General features: G+C 46.9%; 1 protein-coding gene across 1 annotated transcript in view; it reads left to right on the top strand.

The window, feature by feature from the left end:
* acbd6 (acyl-CoA binding domain containing 6) overlaps positions 1-17,110 on the top strand; it is a 32,779-nt gene extending 15,669 nt beyond the window's left edge. The window contains 2 exon segments of the mRNA XM_035521783.1: positions 10,231-10,261; positions 16,744-17,110. Of these exon segments, the coding sequence (XP_035377676.1) occupies positions 10,231-10,261; positions 16,744-16,898 (186 nt within the window). The 3' untranslated portion in view covers positions 16,899-17,110.

Below are 17,110 nucleotides of genomic sequence, written 5' to 3'. Positions count from 1 at the left end.
GGGGCCACAGCGGGTAGCACGCTTCCTCCACACTCCCATCAGCCTCTGTAACGCCTGCCAGAACCGCCTAGCTCTGCCCCAGCTTCAGCCCCACGCAACTAATCCAGCGATCACTTACACACTGAGCCTTAGCTGGGCCAGTGGTGGAGTGACATGTTGGGGTTAAGTCGCCCAGTGTGAGCCAGTACACCCAGCTCTTGGAGTGTGTTATGCTGTACTGCTTACCTCTACACTGGCCTCCATGCTATGCAGAGTATGTTTGGTCTGACTGGCCTGGTATAGTAGAGCATGCAGTAGAAGACCTGTATGTTCAGACATTTAGAGAATTGTTATACATCCAGCAATGTTTTAAGCAGTTACACTATGGAGTACAGACTCCCTCTGGTGTACAGACTCCCTCTGGTGTACATTCTCTCTGGTGTACAGACTCACTCTGGTGTACATTCTCTCTGGTGTACATTCTCTCTGGTGTACAGACTCACTCTGGAGTTTTTGGTTTGATGAATGGGCATTTTGGGGTTTGTTTTTCATGTTTAAAATCTAGAAGTTGTTGTAGTGCCTATGAATGCAGGGTTACAACACCCCTCATTACTCTCATACATTTCTATTTCAAACTGGGTTTTGTAGGTTTTTGTATCACACTGGCTTTTGTCACTGAGTTTCATGTCGGGTCAGGTTTCATATCGGTCTGGGTTCAGATCAGGGTTTGGGTCGGTTTTGTTTGCCCCATAGCTCAACACCAGCAGGTAAAGCCCCACACCCCACCCCATGGGGCAAGACAGAGCAGGTTCTGCCCCACACACCACTCCATGGGGCAACACAGGGCAGGTACAGGCCCACACACCACTCCATGGGGCAACACAGGGCAGGTAAAACCCTACTATCTATTGAGGTAAGATTTTGTTCTGTGGTCGTGTGAAGGCCAAGGCTGCACGCTCCACTAGGAAAGTTTCTAAACCTGCCTCCCCAGACACCAAACCACGGCGCAGCTTTAAATAAGCGTTTTATGATTTTGCTGTTGAGTGATTTTGCTGTTGCTGTAACCCTGACAGGAAGGAGAAACAGAGGCAAATCCCAGTAGTGCTGTAGGAAATTAATGAACCCTAACAAAGCCAGTCCCCCCCTAACCCCCAGAGCCAGACTGAGTGACCTCCTGTGTGCTCGCACTTCCAAACCCAGATCCAGGCAAGAGCAGCCGAGCTCAACCAGGTAGATCAATAATGCTGAAAATCAGTCCGCTAGTAGGCTAATATAAATCAGACTGCTAGTAAACTAATACATATCAGACTGCTAGTAGGCTAATACAGATCAGACTGCTAGTGAGCTAATACAGATCAAACTGCTAGTGGGCTAATACAAATTAGACTGCTAGTAGGCTAATACAGATCAGACTGCTAGTAGGCTAATACAGATCAGACTGCTAGTAGGCTAATACAGATCAGACTGCTAGTGAGCTAATACAGATCAGACTGCTAGTGGGCTAATACAGATCAGACTGCTAGTAGGCTTATACAGATCAGAATTCTAGTGAGCTAATACAGATCAGACTGCTAGTGAGCTAATACAGATCAGACTGCTAGTGAGCTAATACATATCAGACTGCTAGTGAGCTAATACAGATCAGACTGCTAGTGGGCTTATACAGATCAGACTGCTAGTGGGCTTATACAGATCAGACTGCTAGTGAGCTAATACATATCAGACCGCTAGTAGGCTAATACAAATCAGACTGCTAGTGAGCTAATACATATCAGACCGCTAGTAGGCTAATACAGATCAGACTGCTAGTGAGCTAATACAGATCAGACTGCTAGTAAACTAGTTCAGATAAGTGTACCTGTGACTGGACTATAAGTAGATCATATATCTAACTTCTCACTGGAATGTGTTGTCATGGTGATGAAGAGCAGTTTCTTCTCAAATGTAGAATTCCTGTAATAAGTGCCTAAAGGCTATGATGAAATTGGAAAAACGTTACGGCTCATGTTTTTGGACAGACTCTCAGTTTGGGTTATGTCACATGTTTCTGGCAGAGTTTCAGTTTGGGTTATGTCACATGTTTTTGGACAGACTCTCAGTTTGGGTTATGTCACATGTTTTTGGACAGACTCTCAGTTTGGGTTATGTCACATGTTTTTGGACAGACTCTCAGTTTGGGTTATGTCACATGTTTTTGGACAGACTCTCAGTTTGGGTTATGTCACATGTTTCTGGCAGAGTTTCAGTTTTGGTTATGTTGCATGTTTCTGCACAGAGTCTCAGTTTGGACAGTTTTATGTTATTCAGCGAGGAGGAGAGAGAGCAGGTGAAGGGAGACGTGGGAAGACACTCATGTGTTCGGGACTGCGCTTCACATCCCTCAGCATATTAGCACATGATTGATGGTGCCATTTTTATACACACGTTAAATACAACATACAGTCAGGAAAACACACACACACACACTGTCCCAGTCTCGGCACTGGTGAGAACAGTCTTACACATTCAGAAACCTCCTCTCCAGCCCCAGTGCTCTGTAACAAATGACCCTGCTCCCAGCGTCATAACAAATCTGCCCTCCAATCCGTCATAACTCTGAGAGGACAGGCATCCACACACACACCCACACACACACATTCTCACCCCACTCCTGAGGAGAAACGTGGGCGACCATGCAGGCCAGGTCTCTCTCTCTCTCTGTGTGTGTGTGTGGGGGGGGGGGGGGGGGGTGTGTGTCAGCTGCAGGATGACAGAATGCCACTTGGTGCTGTGTGGGTGTGTGTGTGTGTGTGTGTGTGTGTGTGTGTGTGGGTGTGTGTGGGTGTGTGTGTGTGTGCACGCTTGTGCGCTTGAGCGCATGTGCATGTGTATCAGCTGCAGGATGACAGAATGCCACTTGGTGCTGTGTTTGTGTGTGTGTTTCTGTGTGTGTTTGTCAGACTGCCACTCAGTGAAAAAAGAGCAAATAAGACCTATTTTCATTGATCTATTGTCATTTTAAAAACAGGTAGAAGCGTATTTGTAGGCTACCACATGTTGAATTAATATGTTTCAGTCTGTGTTAAAGATCACTGGCAGCCGATTTTAAAACTCTGTTGTTTGTTATTATCATGTAGACATCCATTAGCTGTGCTACTGGAGTGTGTCGGTGAGTCTTTACAGGAGTGTCTTTACAGGAGTGTTTCAATAAGTGTGTCAGTGAGTGTATAGAGTTTGTGTGGCCTTTATAGGAGTGTGTTGGTGAGTGTGTAGAGTTTGTATGGTGTTTACGGGAGTGTGTCGGTGAGTGTGTAGAGTTTGTGTGGTCTTTATAGGAGTGTGTCGGTGAGTGTGTAGAGTTTGTATGGTGTTTTACGGGAGTGTGTCGGTGAGTGTGTAGAGTTTGTGTGGTCTTTATAGGAGTGTGTCGGTGAGTGTGTAGAGTTTGTATGGTGTTTTACGGGAGTGTGTCGGTGAGTGTGTAGAGTTGTATGGTGTTTTACGGGAGTGTGTCGGTGAGTGTGGTAGAGTTTGTGTGGTCTTTATAGGAGTGTGTCGGTGAGTGTGTAGAGTTTGTATGGTGTTTTACGGGAGTGTGTCGGTGAGTGTGTAGAGTTTGGGTGGTCTTTATAGGAGTGTGTCGGTGAGTGTGTAGAGTTTGGGTGGTCTTTATAGGAGTGTGTCGGTGAGTGTGTAGAGTTTGGGTGGTCTTTATAGGAGTGTGTCGGTGAGTGTGTAGAGTTTGTGTGGTCTTTATAGGAGTGTGTCAGTCCCTGCTGTTCTCCTCCATCTGTTTGACCCTCTCCCTGCCAGCCACTGCACCCAGCATTCAACGGTTTTATTCCTGCTTCTCAAACCGTCTATATAAATACGGCAGAACATTAAAGCTGTCTACAGGACGGGGGGGGGGGGGGGAGAGATAGCGAGATATATATGGAGAGAGGGAGAGAATGGATTAAAGTATTTCCGAGCAGAGCCTGTTTTATTGGTCTGTGCCCGCGCTCTGTTTTAGCTGTGCCGGCAGCATTGATTTTCGTATTAGTGTGGTTTATGCATTCCTTTATTAATTTTATGTATTTGTTTTTAAACTGTGCAGATGATCCTGGGCTTGCTCATGTTAATTCTCTGCCTAAAGTGGAATCACTTAGTGGAGCCTAAAATGTCCCGGGGGATGAGAGAGAGGTGGGGGGTGGAGGGGTGTGAGAGCAGGGGGCAGCCTGCCAGGGGAGTGGGGGAGGGGCCGGGACGGAATGCTGGGGGAGGGGTCGGGGCGGAATGCTGAGGTGGGGGGAGGGGCCGGGGCGGAATGCTGGGGTAGGGGGAGGGGCCAGGAGCGGAATGCTGGGATGGGGGAGGGGCCAGTGGCGGAATCCTGTGGTGGGGGAGGGGCCAGGGGCGGAATGCTGGGTGGGGGAGGGGCCCAGGGGCGGAATGCTGGAGTGGGTTGGTGTGTGTTTTGTTTACATAGACGTTTCCTAAATGCTGAACAGGCACACAGTAATTCGACACACTAGCAGTTAAACTGCAGGAGCACTGTATGCTGCAACCCTTAACCCCAAGGTGTTGTCATGGCAGCACCGTGTCAGTGTGAACATCCATCCTGATACAACCCCAGTTCCAGTTTAAACAATAAAAGCAAAGCCATTGCTCAGTTGATTTCACTAAATTAATAAATCATTCATTCATTCATTCTTTCTACCAGGTTTTAAATAGTACATTTGGCATGTGGAATAAAAGATGTTCTGTCCACATCATGCATTCATTTCCATCCTTAGAAGGGGTATCTGTTCCCACATCAGCACTCAGAGTCCTGAGCAGGTCAGCTGGGGTCAGGTTAGGGTCAGCTCTGACTACAGGTGTGGATCAGTGGGGTGTGACTGTTGTCATCTTATTTAACTGTCATGGTTTCCTGTGAAGGATTAATTGTTTATTTAATCTTTATGGAAGTGTTTCTCATCCAACTGAAGCCTTATTCACACCTAGTATGCTAATGAAATGATATGCTAATGGAATCCTATGCTAATGAGATGTTATGCTAATGGGGGTGCATGCTAATGAAATGTTAGGCTGAGGTAATGCAGCAAGCAGGGGAGAGGCAGTGGAATTTCTCCTGACTGCAGCAGGTACTGGTTGCTTCACTAAGGCAGTACTTTGTCTCCTGGGTTTGATACTGTAACGTAGACCGTGAGATGAGGGTTTAGCGGATTTACTGGAAGATGGCTCGAAACATCCTGAAACATCCTGGAATACTCTGGAACATTCTGGCCATGTCAAGGACACTCTGAAAGTGCGTAATGTGTACAGACAAGCTGGCCCTCACACACTAACTGACAAGGTTAACACACACGCCACACAGAGGTGAAGCAAATTCAATTAGGGCTGGCCACGCCTCCTGATCCTTTTAACACAGCTCCTCCCGTTACACACACACAAATACACTCACATGTATATTCTGTCCCGCATCATAGCCCATGAGTGTGTCTGGGCATGTGTGTGTGCGCACACATGTTTGTGAGAGAGTGCGTCTGCAGGGAGTGTGTGTAGTCTGAATATTGCTGGAGTGGTAGTGTAATAAATGATGCTCGCTGATTAGTGTGGATCTGCATAAGAAGACGACAGACCTCCATCAATCCCCTGCTGTGTGCTGTCTCCCCAAATCACCATTACTTACCCACCTGCCTCATTCCTTTTACTAATCTGTCAGACAGACACATAGACAGAGAGATGGAGCAAGAGAGAGACGTTTGGGGCCAGCAGTGGAGTAAATTCCACTGCACTAGAGCAGAATGTTAATGAGCAAAGGTGCCTTGTGTGTTCCATTTACCCTGTGTGATGTCCAGAGTGGACCATATATGCTGTGTGATGTCCAGAATGGACCATATACCCTATGTGATGTCCAGAATGGACCACATACCCTGGGAGGTGCCAGGCTGGTCTTATATGAAAACAGAAAGCTTTTTCTAGCCTATGGACAGTTGACCCATGACCCATAACCCCAGCTACAGATGTAGTGCAGTACCACTGATGGATGGCCTACACAGATTCACTCACACTTTTTGTTTTCCTCTCTTTCTCTCTCTTTGTGTGTGTGTGTGTGTGTGTGTGTGTGTGTGTGTGTGTGTGTGTGTGTGTGTGTGTGTGTGTGAGAGAGAGAGAGAGTGTATATCTGCCTGCTAAAGCTAATTCAATTGGTAAATACTCCAGGGCTTTTGCACGGGACAGAAAGAGACAGAGGAGGAGTGGAATATTGATAGACTCTATAGTGTACACACCCACACACACACACACTGAACTTTCCCCGTACTCTGAGTGTTTTAATCCTGTGCACACTTTGAGATTTCTTTTCACATGATTGTTCTAAAAGGTGCAGTCTACCAACATTGTAGGTCAGTATTCAGTCAGTCACTGTATGCAGTGGCCAGAGTCTGTCCTGGGCAGTGGGCGAGCTCCACTAGTTGTAGGGGGCTTTTCTGCAGTGCGGGGGGGGATCTGTGGCAGTGGAGATGTGTTTCTGTGAGGTGTTTAACAGGAGGGTGTGCAGGGCTGGCCGTCCCAAACAGGCAACAATCCAATTATTCCCTGATTCCATCAGACTCATCAGCCTTTACTGGGGAGGAGAAGACCCCCCTGACCCAGCTGGTCTCTCTCTCTTACACACACACACACACACACACACACACACACACACACACACACACACACACACACACACACACACATTAGTGTCTTCCTGTAGTTGCTGTTTGTCCCATAGTTTGACCCATTTGTGGGTGCATGCATGTATGTGAGTGGTTTTTGTTTGTGTGAATGCATGTGTGTGTGCGCATTTGTGTTTGTTACATTCATGTGTACATGTGTGTGTACGAGTGTGTGTGTGTGCCTGTGCGTGTGCATGTGTGCATTTGTGTACTGTATGTAAGTGTGTGTGTGTGATTGTGCATGCATCCACGTATATAAGGATGTGTGTGTGCATGTGGAGTGTGTGGGTGTGTATGCATGTGTGTACATGTGTATGTGTGCATACATGTGTGTACCTGTGTGGATGTGTACATGTATTTGTATTATATCCGTGTGTGTGTGTACACATGATTTTTCGTTGCTGCAACCTCAATTACTGAAAGCAGATTAGTGCTACTAAAGTCCTCTGTGTTTAATTATGGCTGTAGATATGTGTTCCCAAACTACTGCTGCTACAGAATGAGACACGCACACACGCAATGCACACACACACACGTGCGCATATCTACACACAAACACACCTACTCGCACTAATTTATCTACTCAGCACCCAAAAAATCATCAGATTAATATGGATTGACAGATTATTACAGTGTTTTTATGGCATAAATCCATTGCTCTTAAAGCAAGTTTTCAAAATCCAAAGCAGAGAGTTTCTAGCAGTGTTATCTTACTGTTTGGGAGAGATCTTGCCCCTTCTGCCCTGGCAGGACTGCTCAAGATTCATGTTCATGGGCTACAGTTCTCAAACAGAGCCAAATGTTACTGATTCGATTAAGATCTGGAGTTTGACTTGACCATTGTAGAATATGCTTGGGATTGTTGAAAGACCTGCTGAAAGATGGTGCTTCTCCCAAGCTCTAGTTTGTTAGCAGACTGAAGCAGGTTGTATCTTTCTGTAATTCAGATGTCCAGTGTCCCCGTTAAGGACAAGCTCCTCCATATCCTTTTGCAGCCAAACCCTTTACTGCCAGGATTTGCCATCATCTGAGGCTTCTTTTCCCCACACATTCTATTACCACTCTGACTCGGAGGTCCGAGGGGCAGCTTGACCCCGGCAGGGTCTGAGTGGTATGACACTTCATTAATAGAGCCAGTATTCAAAATAGCTATTTTTTTTAAAAACGTTTTTGACATTTTGGGAAGAATTCTTTTAGAATACCTTAGCACTAATTAAAACAGGACTACGATCTTTAAGAAACATGAACATTGCCTAACTAATAACAGGGCGGTCAAAGGAAATTCCTGAATTTTGTGACATACAGTAACGATAGTAGAAATGACAGTAAGGGGGGGAAAAACGCAACCCACTGAGAATATCAACAACGTGTCCGATGCTCTGGGGCAGGTGAGCGCCCCTTACTCTAGGGGCCATGGTACGTTATTACGGTTAGCTAACGCTTTCCTGTTCAGTTAGCTAGCTAGCTAGCCACCTCAAGTCCTTCTGGGCTTTAAATGGTCTGTCTTTGAACTCGGCATGTTTTGTTTTCTTTCTTTCTTTTTTTTTCTTTTTTTAAAAATCTCTGATTACATATTACGGTCATTTGATCATTTAGGACAGTAAATATATTCCTTATCGTTTCTTTAACGTACATCTCTCAGAAGCATTAACGGGACTAGTTCGACTGACGTAGATAGTTTAGTTCATGTTCGTGCGCTCTGCTTTATGCTGAGGCCATTACGCTACATTACGCATTACGCTGCAGGCGATTCTCTGATGTTTCAAAGTCTAATTTATATTGCATTTTTTTCAACAGTTGTTGGTTTCTTCAGATACGTGAGTATATGTAAATGGATTATTCAGATATCTGAGTATATGTAGATAGTAAAGTAGATAAGTAAGTGATAATATGTAAATGACAGCAAGTGCAACATGTTCAGACATGATAGAATATTATCAAAAATGAGACAGCCATGTGTCACTAGCTCAGACCATGTTTGACAGCCTTTCGCCTGTCTAAGAATAGACATGCTAACATGACAGAGGATGGCTCTTATTACGGCTGGAGAGAACAGACTGTACTGTACAGATATCCTAAATATTAACCTGTGTCCTAAACATTGCCTTGTTGGCCATCTCACTCAACTGGTGGTTGTCTGTCTCTCTCTCATGCACGCGTTCCAGAACAGATTAACATCTGAGTGAAATGGGCCTGCAGTGTGAGCTGGTACTGCTGTAGCCCTTCTGAGCCGGTACTGCTGTAGCCCATCTGAACTGGTACCGCTGTAGAACTGGTACTGCTGTAGCCCATCTGAACTTGTACCGTTGTAGCCCATCTGAACTGGTACCACTGTAGAACTGGTACCGCTGTAGCCCATCTGAACTGGTACCGCTGCAGAACTGGTACCGTTGTAGCCCATCTGAACTGGTACCACTGTAGAACTGGTACTGCTATAGCCCATCTGCACTGGTACCACTGTAGCCCATCTGAACTGGTAACACTGTAGAACTGGTACTGCTGTAGCCCATCTGAACTGGTACCACTGTAGCCCATCTGAACTGGTACCGTTGTAGAACTGGTACTGCTGTAACCCATCTGAACTGGTACCGTTGTAGCCCATCTGAACTGGTACCACTGTAGAACTGGTACTACTATAGCCCATCTGCACTGGTACCACTGTAGCCCATCTGAACTGGTACCACTGTAGAACTGGTACTGCTGTAGCCCATCTGAACTGGTACCGCTGTAGAACTGGTACCGCTGTAGCCAATCTGTGAGGCAGGTGCGGGTGAGGTGAGTTTAGTTGTCAGTGGGTACACATACTAATAACTGTGTGTGTATAGTATCCCAGTACTGACCCTGATGCGGCCCTTCCCGTCTTTAACTCTGCCCATCCTGCCTTTAACACTGCCCATCCTGCCTTTAACACTGCCCATCCTGCCTTTAACTCTGCCCATCCTGCCTTTAACCCTGCCCATCCTGCCTTTAACCCTGCCCATCCTGCCTTTAACACTGCCCATCCTGCCTTTAACACTGCCCATCCTGCCTTTAACTCTGCCCAACCTGCCTTTAACTCCGCCCATCCTGCCTTTAACTCTGCCCAACCTGCCTTTAACCCTGCCCATCCTGCCTTTAACTCTGCCCAACCTGCCTTTAACTCTGCCCAACCTGCCTTTAACTCCGCCCAACCTGCCTTTAACTCCGCCCATCCTGCCTTTAACTCTGCCCATACTGCCCTTAACTGCCTTTTTTTCCTGTTGCCAATCAATATTTAATTTATGCTCCTAATCCCTGTGAAGTTGGAGTTACCTGTGGCGTGTTGGTCTGCAAGGTGGGGAAACACTTAAACACGTGTGTTTTATGGGATTTTACGGGGATTTCCATGCTGTCTGGATGTGGTCGAGACCCAACTGAATGGCGGATTATCCACTGTGCTTATTTGTCTCCATGTACCATTGCTGTCTGTGTGTTCGCTCTCTCTCTCTCTCTCTCTCTCTCTCTCTCTCTCTCACACACACACACACACACACACACACACACACACACACACTTCCCTGATTGTCATTCGTGTTCTCTTTTCTGCCTCTTACAGGATGATGAAGGCCAGACCCCCCTGCACTATGGTAAGAAGCTGCCATTCTGTTCCTTATGTCACTTCTGGACATATAGAGTATTGCTTGTATAGAGGGTCAGTGGGGTAATAACCCTTCCCTTTACTTTACAGAGGGGGAAGTGGGGTAATAACATTTCCCTTTACTGTATAGAGGGTCAGTGGGGTAATAACCCTTCCCTTTACTTTACAGAGGGGGAGTGGGGTAATAACATTTCCCTTTACTGTATAGAGGGTCAGTGGGGTAATAACCCTCCCCTTTACTGTATAGAGGGTCAGTGGGGTAATAACCCTTCCCTTTACTTTACAGAGGGGGAGTGGGGTAATAACATTTCCCTTTACTGTATAGAGGGTCAGTGGGGTAATAACCCTACCCTTTACTTTACAGAGGGGGAGTGGGGTAATAACATTTCCCTTTACTGTATAGAGGGTCAGTGGGGTAATAACCCTTCCCTTTACTTTACAGAGGGGGAGTGGGGTAATAACATTTCCCTTTACTGTATAGAGGGTCAGTGGGGTAATAACCCTCCCCTTTACTGTATAGAGGGTCAGTGGGGTAATAACCCTTCCCTTTACTTTACAGAGGGGGAGTGGGGTAATAACATTTCCCTTTACTGTATAGAGGGTCAGTGGGGTAATAACCCTTCCCTTTACTTTACAGAGGGGGAGTGGGGTAATAACATTTCCCTTTACTGTATAGAGGGTCAGTGGGGTAATAACCCTTCCCTTTACTTTACAGAGGGGGAGTGGGGTAATAACATTTCCCTTTACTGTATAGAGCGTCAGTGGGGTAATAACCCTTCCCTTTACTTTACAGAGGGGGAGTGGGGTAATAACATTTCCCTTTACTGTATAGAGGGTCAGTGGGGTAATAACATTTCCCTTTACTTTACAGAGGGGGAGTGGGGTAATAACATTTCCCTTTACTGTATAGAGGGTCAGTGGGGTAATAACCCTTCCCTTTACTTTACAGAGGGGGAGTGGGGTAATAACATTTCCCTTTACTGTATAGAGGGTCAGTGGGGTAATAACCCTTCCCTTTACTTTACAGAGTTGGAGTGGGGTAATAACATTTCCCTTTACTGTATAGAGGGTCAGTGGGGTAATAACCCTCCCCTTTACTGTATAGAGGGTCAGTGGGTAATAACCCTCCCCTTTACTGTATAGAGGGTCAGTGGGGTAATAACCCTCCCCTTTACTGTATAGAGGGTCAGTGGGGTAATAACCCTCCCCTTTACTGTATAGAGGGTCAGTGGGGTAATAACCCTCCCCTTTACTGTATAGAGGGTCAGTGGGGTAATAACCCTCCCCTTTACTGTATAGAGGGTCAGTGGGGTAATAACCCTCCCCTTTACTGTATAGAGGGTCAGTGGGGTAATAACCCTTCCCTTTACTTTACAGAGGGGGAGTGGGGTAATAACATTTCCCTTTACTGTATAGAGGGTCAGTGGGGTAATACCCTTCCCTTTACTTACAGAGTTGGAGTGGGGTAATAACATTTCCCTTTACTGTATAGAGGGTCAGTGGGGTAATAACCCTCCCCTTTACTGTATAGAGGGACAGTGGGTAAAAAACCCTCCCCTTTACTGTATAGAGGGTCAGTTGGGGTAATAACCCTCCCCTTTACTGTATAGAGTGTCAGTGGGGTAATACCCTCCCCTTTACTGTATAGAGGGTCAGTGGGGTAATAACCCTCCCCTTACTGTATAGAGGGTCAGTGGGTAATAACCCTCCCCTTTACTGATAGAGGGTCAGTGGGGTAATAACCCTTCCCTTTACTTTACAGAGTTGGAGTGGGGGTAATAACATTTCCCTTTACTGTATAGATGGGTCAGTGGGGTAATAACCCTCCCCTTTACTGTATAGAGGGTCAGTGGGTAATAACCCTCCCCTTTACTGTATAGAGGGTCAGTGGGGTAATAACCCTCCCCTTTACTGTATAGAGGGTCAGTGGGGTAATAACCCTCCCCTTTACTGTATAGAGGGTCAGTGGGGTAATAACCCTCCCCTTTACTGTATAGAGGGTCAGTAGGGTAATAACCCTCCCCTTTACTGTATAGAGGGTCAGTGGGTAATAACCCTCCCTACTGGTATAGAGGGTCAGTGGGTAATAACCTCCCCTTTACTGTATAGCAGGGTCAGTGGTGTAATAACCCTTCCTTTACTTTTACAGAGTTGGAGTGGGGTAATAACATTTCCCTTTACGTATAGAGGGTCAGTGGGGTAATAACCCTCCCCTTTACTGTTATAGAGGGTCAGTGGGTAATAACCCTCCCCTTTACTGTATAGAGGGTCAGTGGGGTAATAACACTCCCCTTTACTGTATAGAGGGTCAGTGGGTAATAACCATCCCCTTTACTGTATAGAGGGTCAGTGGGGTAATAAACCCCTCCCTTTACTGTATAGAGGGTCAGTGGGGTAATAACCCTCCCCTTTACTGTATAGAGGGTCAGTGGGTAATAACCCTCCCCTTTACTGTATAGAGGTCAGTGGGGTAATAACCCTCCCCTTTACTGTATAGAGGGTCAGTGGGGTAATAACCCATCCCCTTTACTGTATAGAGGGTCAGTAGGGTAATAACCCTCCCCTTTACTGTATAGAGGGTCAGTAGTAATAACTCTTCCGGTTACCATCATAGCAGATCTAAGACAGTTCGTGTCCAGCAGGCCAGAGATTCATACACACCTCCTTTTATGCATCTCTCTCCCCCTCTCTCTGTTTCTCTCTCTCTCCCTCTCTCTGTTTCTCTCTCTCTCCCTCTCTCTGTTTCTCTCTGTCTCCCTCTCTCTGTTTCTCTCTCTCTCCCTCTCTCTGTTTCTCTCTCTCTCCCTCTCTCTGTTTCTCTCTCTCTCTCCCTCTCTCTTTTTTCTCTCTCTCTCCCTCTCTCTTTTTCTCTCTGTCTCCCTCTCTCTGTTTCTCTCTCTCTCCCTCTCTCTGTTTCTCTCTCTCTCCCTCTCTCTGTTTCTCTCTGTCTCCCTCTCTCTGTTTCTCTCTCTCCCTCTCTCTGTTTCTCTCTGTCTCCCTCTCTTTGTTTCTCTTGCTCTCTCCCTCTTTCTCTCCATTCCTCTCTTTCTCCTCTGTCTCTCTTTTTCCGTGCACCTGTTCCATCTCTTTCTCCCATTTTCTCTCTCGTTATTCCATCAGGTGAATTTCATCCATCATTGTCTCTTTTATCCCTGTGTGTGTGTGTGTGTGTGTGTGTGTGTGTGTGTGTGTGATGGGGGGTGGATTTGAATAGAGTGTGTAATCATCACTAGTTGTCCCAAAGGAAATCAACCCAGTTCCTGTGTCATGTGACCATACACGTGGGCGGGCTCCATGTCCTCTGAGCCCTTGCTGTGTGTGTGGGTGTGTGTGGGTGTGAGTACCATCTGGAAGCTTTGGCAGGGTGATCACCATGACCCCCTTGAGGGGACACTAAAATAATGATTTTTTTGGGGGGGGGGGGGGGGTAGCAAAAATGCCTAATAAACATAAGAGATAAAGTGTGTGAAATGAAGAGTGTAGAATAAAAATGTGTTCTCACCTCTGAGCTGGAGGGCCTCCACCATGCCACACGATTCAAGAAGGTTTACTGCATCCAATAAATCCCTCTGGCCCATAGAACTCCCCTGAGAACCACACACACACACACACACACACACACACACACACACACACACACACACACACACACACACACACAGAGTTTGAGGCCTCACTGCACAAATAGGTTTTCATATATCGTCACATGAATTCACCTTTTGTTTTGTGACGTTGACGTTGTTTACATCTTTGCCTTTATCCTGCTGTCATCTCCCATGAGCCCTGTTCAGACCGGACTAGAGTGGAGTTTGTAATGGAACATTTTACACGTCTCCTCAAAGATGAAAGTGTTTGTTACTACAGGACAAGCCTGGATGTTTAAGGAACTTAGGAACTCCGTAACGCGTCAAACGCATCTCTGTGGCTACAGACGGCACGTTAACACACCTGTGGGAGATCCCTTTCTCATCCATGTTAGTTGAAAGACTCTTCAAACGCGTCCATTTGAACATTTGGTGATTCAGGAGGGTTTCTGGTGAGTCCTCGTGCTAGGAGACTCAAGATGTCTAGAATCAGGGGAAGCATGCTAGGTAATCGTGCAGATTTATGTCCAGATGGGACTGAACTGATCCGTCAAGCACAGAGATTGTACCGGTGGTTTGGTGTCTAATTTTCTCCAGGGAGAAAAACACAAACTTGGCTGATTTGGACAAAAAGAAAATCACAGAAGCAGTAAATGATGAAATGACCTCAGGATCCATGTAACGTCACACACACACTTCATCACCGTGAGGACACATACAAACCTCATCACCGTGAGGACACACCCACCCCTCTTTACCATGGGGACACACTCACCCCTCATCACTGTGAAGACACACACACACACACACACACCCCTCATCACCGTGAAGACACACACACACACAAACACCCCTCATCACCGTGAGGACACACTCACCCCTCATCACTGTGAAGACACACACACACACACACACCCCTCATCACCATGAAGGCACACACACACACACACAAACACCCCTCATCACCGTGAGGACACACACACCCCTCATCACCGTGAGGACACACACACCCCTCATCACCGTGAGGACACACACACACCCCTCATCACCGTGAGGACACACACACACACACCCCTCATCACCGTGAGGACACACACACACACCTCATCACCGTGAGGACACACTCATCCATTTCCTCATTCCTCCATTTCCTCATGTTCTCTGTCTTTCTGTCTCCCGCTATTTATTTTCGCACTCGCGCTCTCACTGTCTCTCTCTCTCTCTCTCTCTCTCTCCCTCCCCTGTCTCTCTCTCTCTCTCTCTCTCTCTCTCTCTCTCTCTCTCCCTCCCCTGTCTCTCTCTCTCTCTCTCTCTCTCCCTCCCCTGTCTCTCTCTCTCTCTCTCTCTCCCTCCCCTGTCTCTCTCTCTCTCTCTCTCTCTCTCTCTCTCTCTCTCTCTCCCTCCCCTGTCTCTCTCTCTCTCTCTCTCCCTCCCCTGTCTCTCTCTCTCTCTCTCTCTCCTGTCTCTCTCTCTCTCTCCTGTCTCTCTCTCTCCCCTGTCTCTCTCTCTCTCTCTCTCTCCTGTCTCTCTCTCTCTCCCGTCTCTCTCTCTCTCTCTCCTGTCTCTCTCTCTCTCTGTCTCTCTCTCTCACCTGTCTCTCTCTCTCTCTCTCTCTCCTGTCTCTCTCTCTCTCCCCTGTCTCTCTCTCTCTCTCTCTCTCTCCCCTGTCTCTCTCTCTCTCTCTCTCCCCTGTCTCTCTCTCTCTCTCTCTCTCCCCTGTCGCTCTCTCTCTCTCTCTCTCTCTCCCGTCTCTCTCTCTCTCTCTCTCTCTCTCTCTCTCCCGTCTCTCTCTCTCTCTCTCTCTCTCTCTCTCTCTCTCTCTCTCTCTCTCTCGTCTCTCTCTCTGTCTCTCTCTCTCTCTCTCTCTCTCTCTCTCCTGTCTCTCTCTCTTTTTCAGGTCTGAGGTTAAAAGCTGCTCTTGTCAGTCAGCGTTTCTCCAGCCTCTGGAGACTGAGAGCGAGAGGGCGTTTTGCTCTCGTTTTAGGGAGAGTGAGTGATTGACACTGGCATGTAAAAGCTCTCTGGAGTCTTCTGCATTAGCTAAGGAGGCTCCACTAACCGGGTTAAGGAGAGACACAACCACCTGCCACAACCACCCCCCACACCCACCAACCAAGTACCCACAACCACCCCCAATAACCGGGCACAAATCCACATCACAAGCCTCCCCCCCGCAACCCCCTCACAATCACTCCCAGCTCTGCCAATCACCAGTACATGCAGGTCCCCACTGCTCACGTGCGCCTGCATACGCTCGTCCTTTTCATAGGTCATGTAAGATGGCAGCCAGAGGGGGAGGAAAGTTTTTGCGCCTGTCTTTGAGTGACTGACCCATATAGCACTAGACAGGCTTCTGAGCATCAAACGCCGCTGTCTATGGTTCTTCACAAACTGGTGTGTACATGGACTGGTGTATAAGTTGACCGGTTTGTACGCGGACTGGTGTAAACTGCCCCTATGTTTTGGGCAGCGTGTTCACACCAGTAGTGTACTTATACTGTTCATTACTCTATAAATCTGACTTTGTGTGAAAAGTAATGTGGGTGTACGAGTTCTGAATGTATCTGATCTCATCTCACGTTGCAGTCTCTCTCCCTCTCTCAATCTGTTTATCTGTTTCTCTCTTCTTTTCTTTCATTCGCTCTCCTTTCTCTCTTTTTTCATTTTCATTTAGAATGCTATATTAGCATTGTGATAATAGTTTTGCCAAAGCAATAGAACAGTAAAGCAAGCATATTATTTAACATTAACAATGAAAGCATTTTAAAATTAAATTTAATTACTTTATATTAATAAACCAATCTCTCTCTCTCTCTCTCTCTGTGTGTCTGTTTCACTCTCTGTCTCCCTGTCTGTTTCTCTCTGCCTGTCTCTCTCTCTGTGCTAGCTTCCGCCTGTGAGTTTGCAGAGATAGTGGAGGTGCTTCTCAAGGCTGGTGCAGACCCCTCCATTAAGGATGGCGAGGGTTCCCTCCCCGAGGAGGTGACAGAGTCCAGTAGCATCTCATCTCTCCTGCGTCAGTACTCTGCTCCTAAAGGCTAAAGCAGCTCCCCCAGTGGCTCTGTGGAGAGCCAGAGTCCAGCACCATCTCAGAGCAGCTGTCCCTACTGTCACATCCCTCCAGCCGCACTACACAGCTGGACGGAGCAGTTCTTCTTTCTGACTGTCAGAGGTGTTCAGGAAATGAACCCAGAGAATTCTGTAAAATCAAATACTGTCTAAATGTTTTGAGCATTAAAGATGTGTTGAAATGA

The sequence above is a fragment of the Electrophorus electricus genome, chromosome 23 (genome assembly GCF_013358815.1).
Source record: "Electrophorus electricus isolate fEleEle1 chromosome 23, fEleEle1.pri, whole genome shotgun sequence".
Lineage (NCBI taxonomy): Eukaryota > Metazoa > Chordata > Actinopteri > Gymnotiformes > Gymnotidae > Electrophorus > Electrophorus electricus.
Note: the sequence above shows the minus strand (reverse complement) of the source record. Positions and strands in the feature narration are given on the sequence as shown.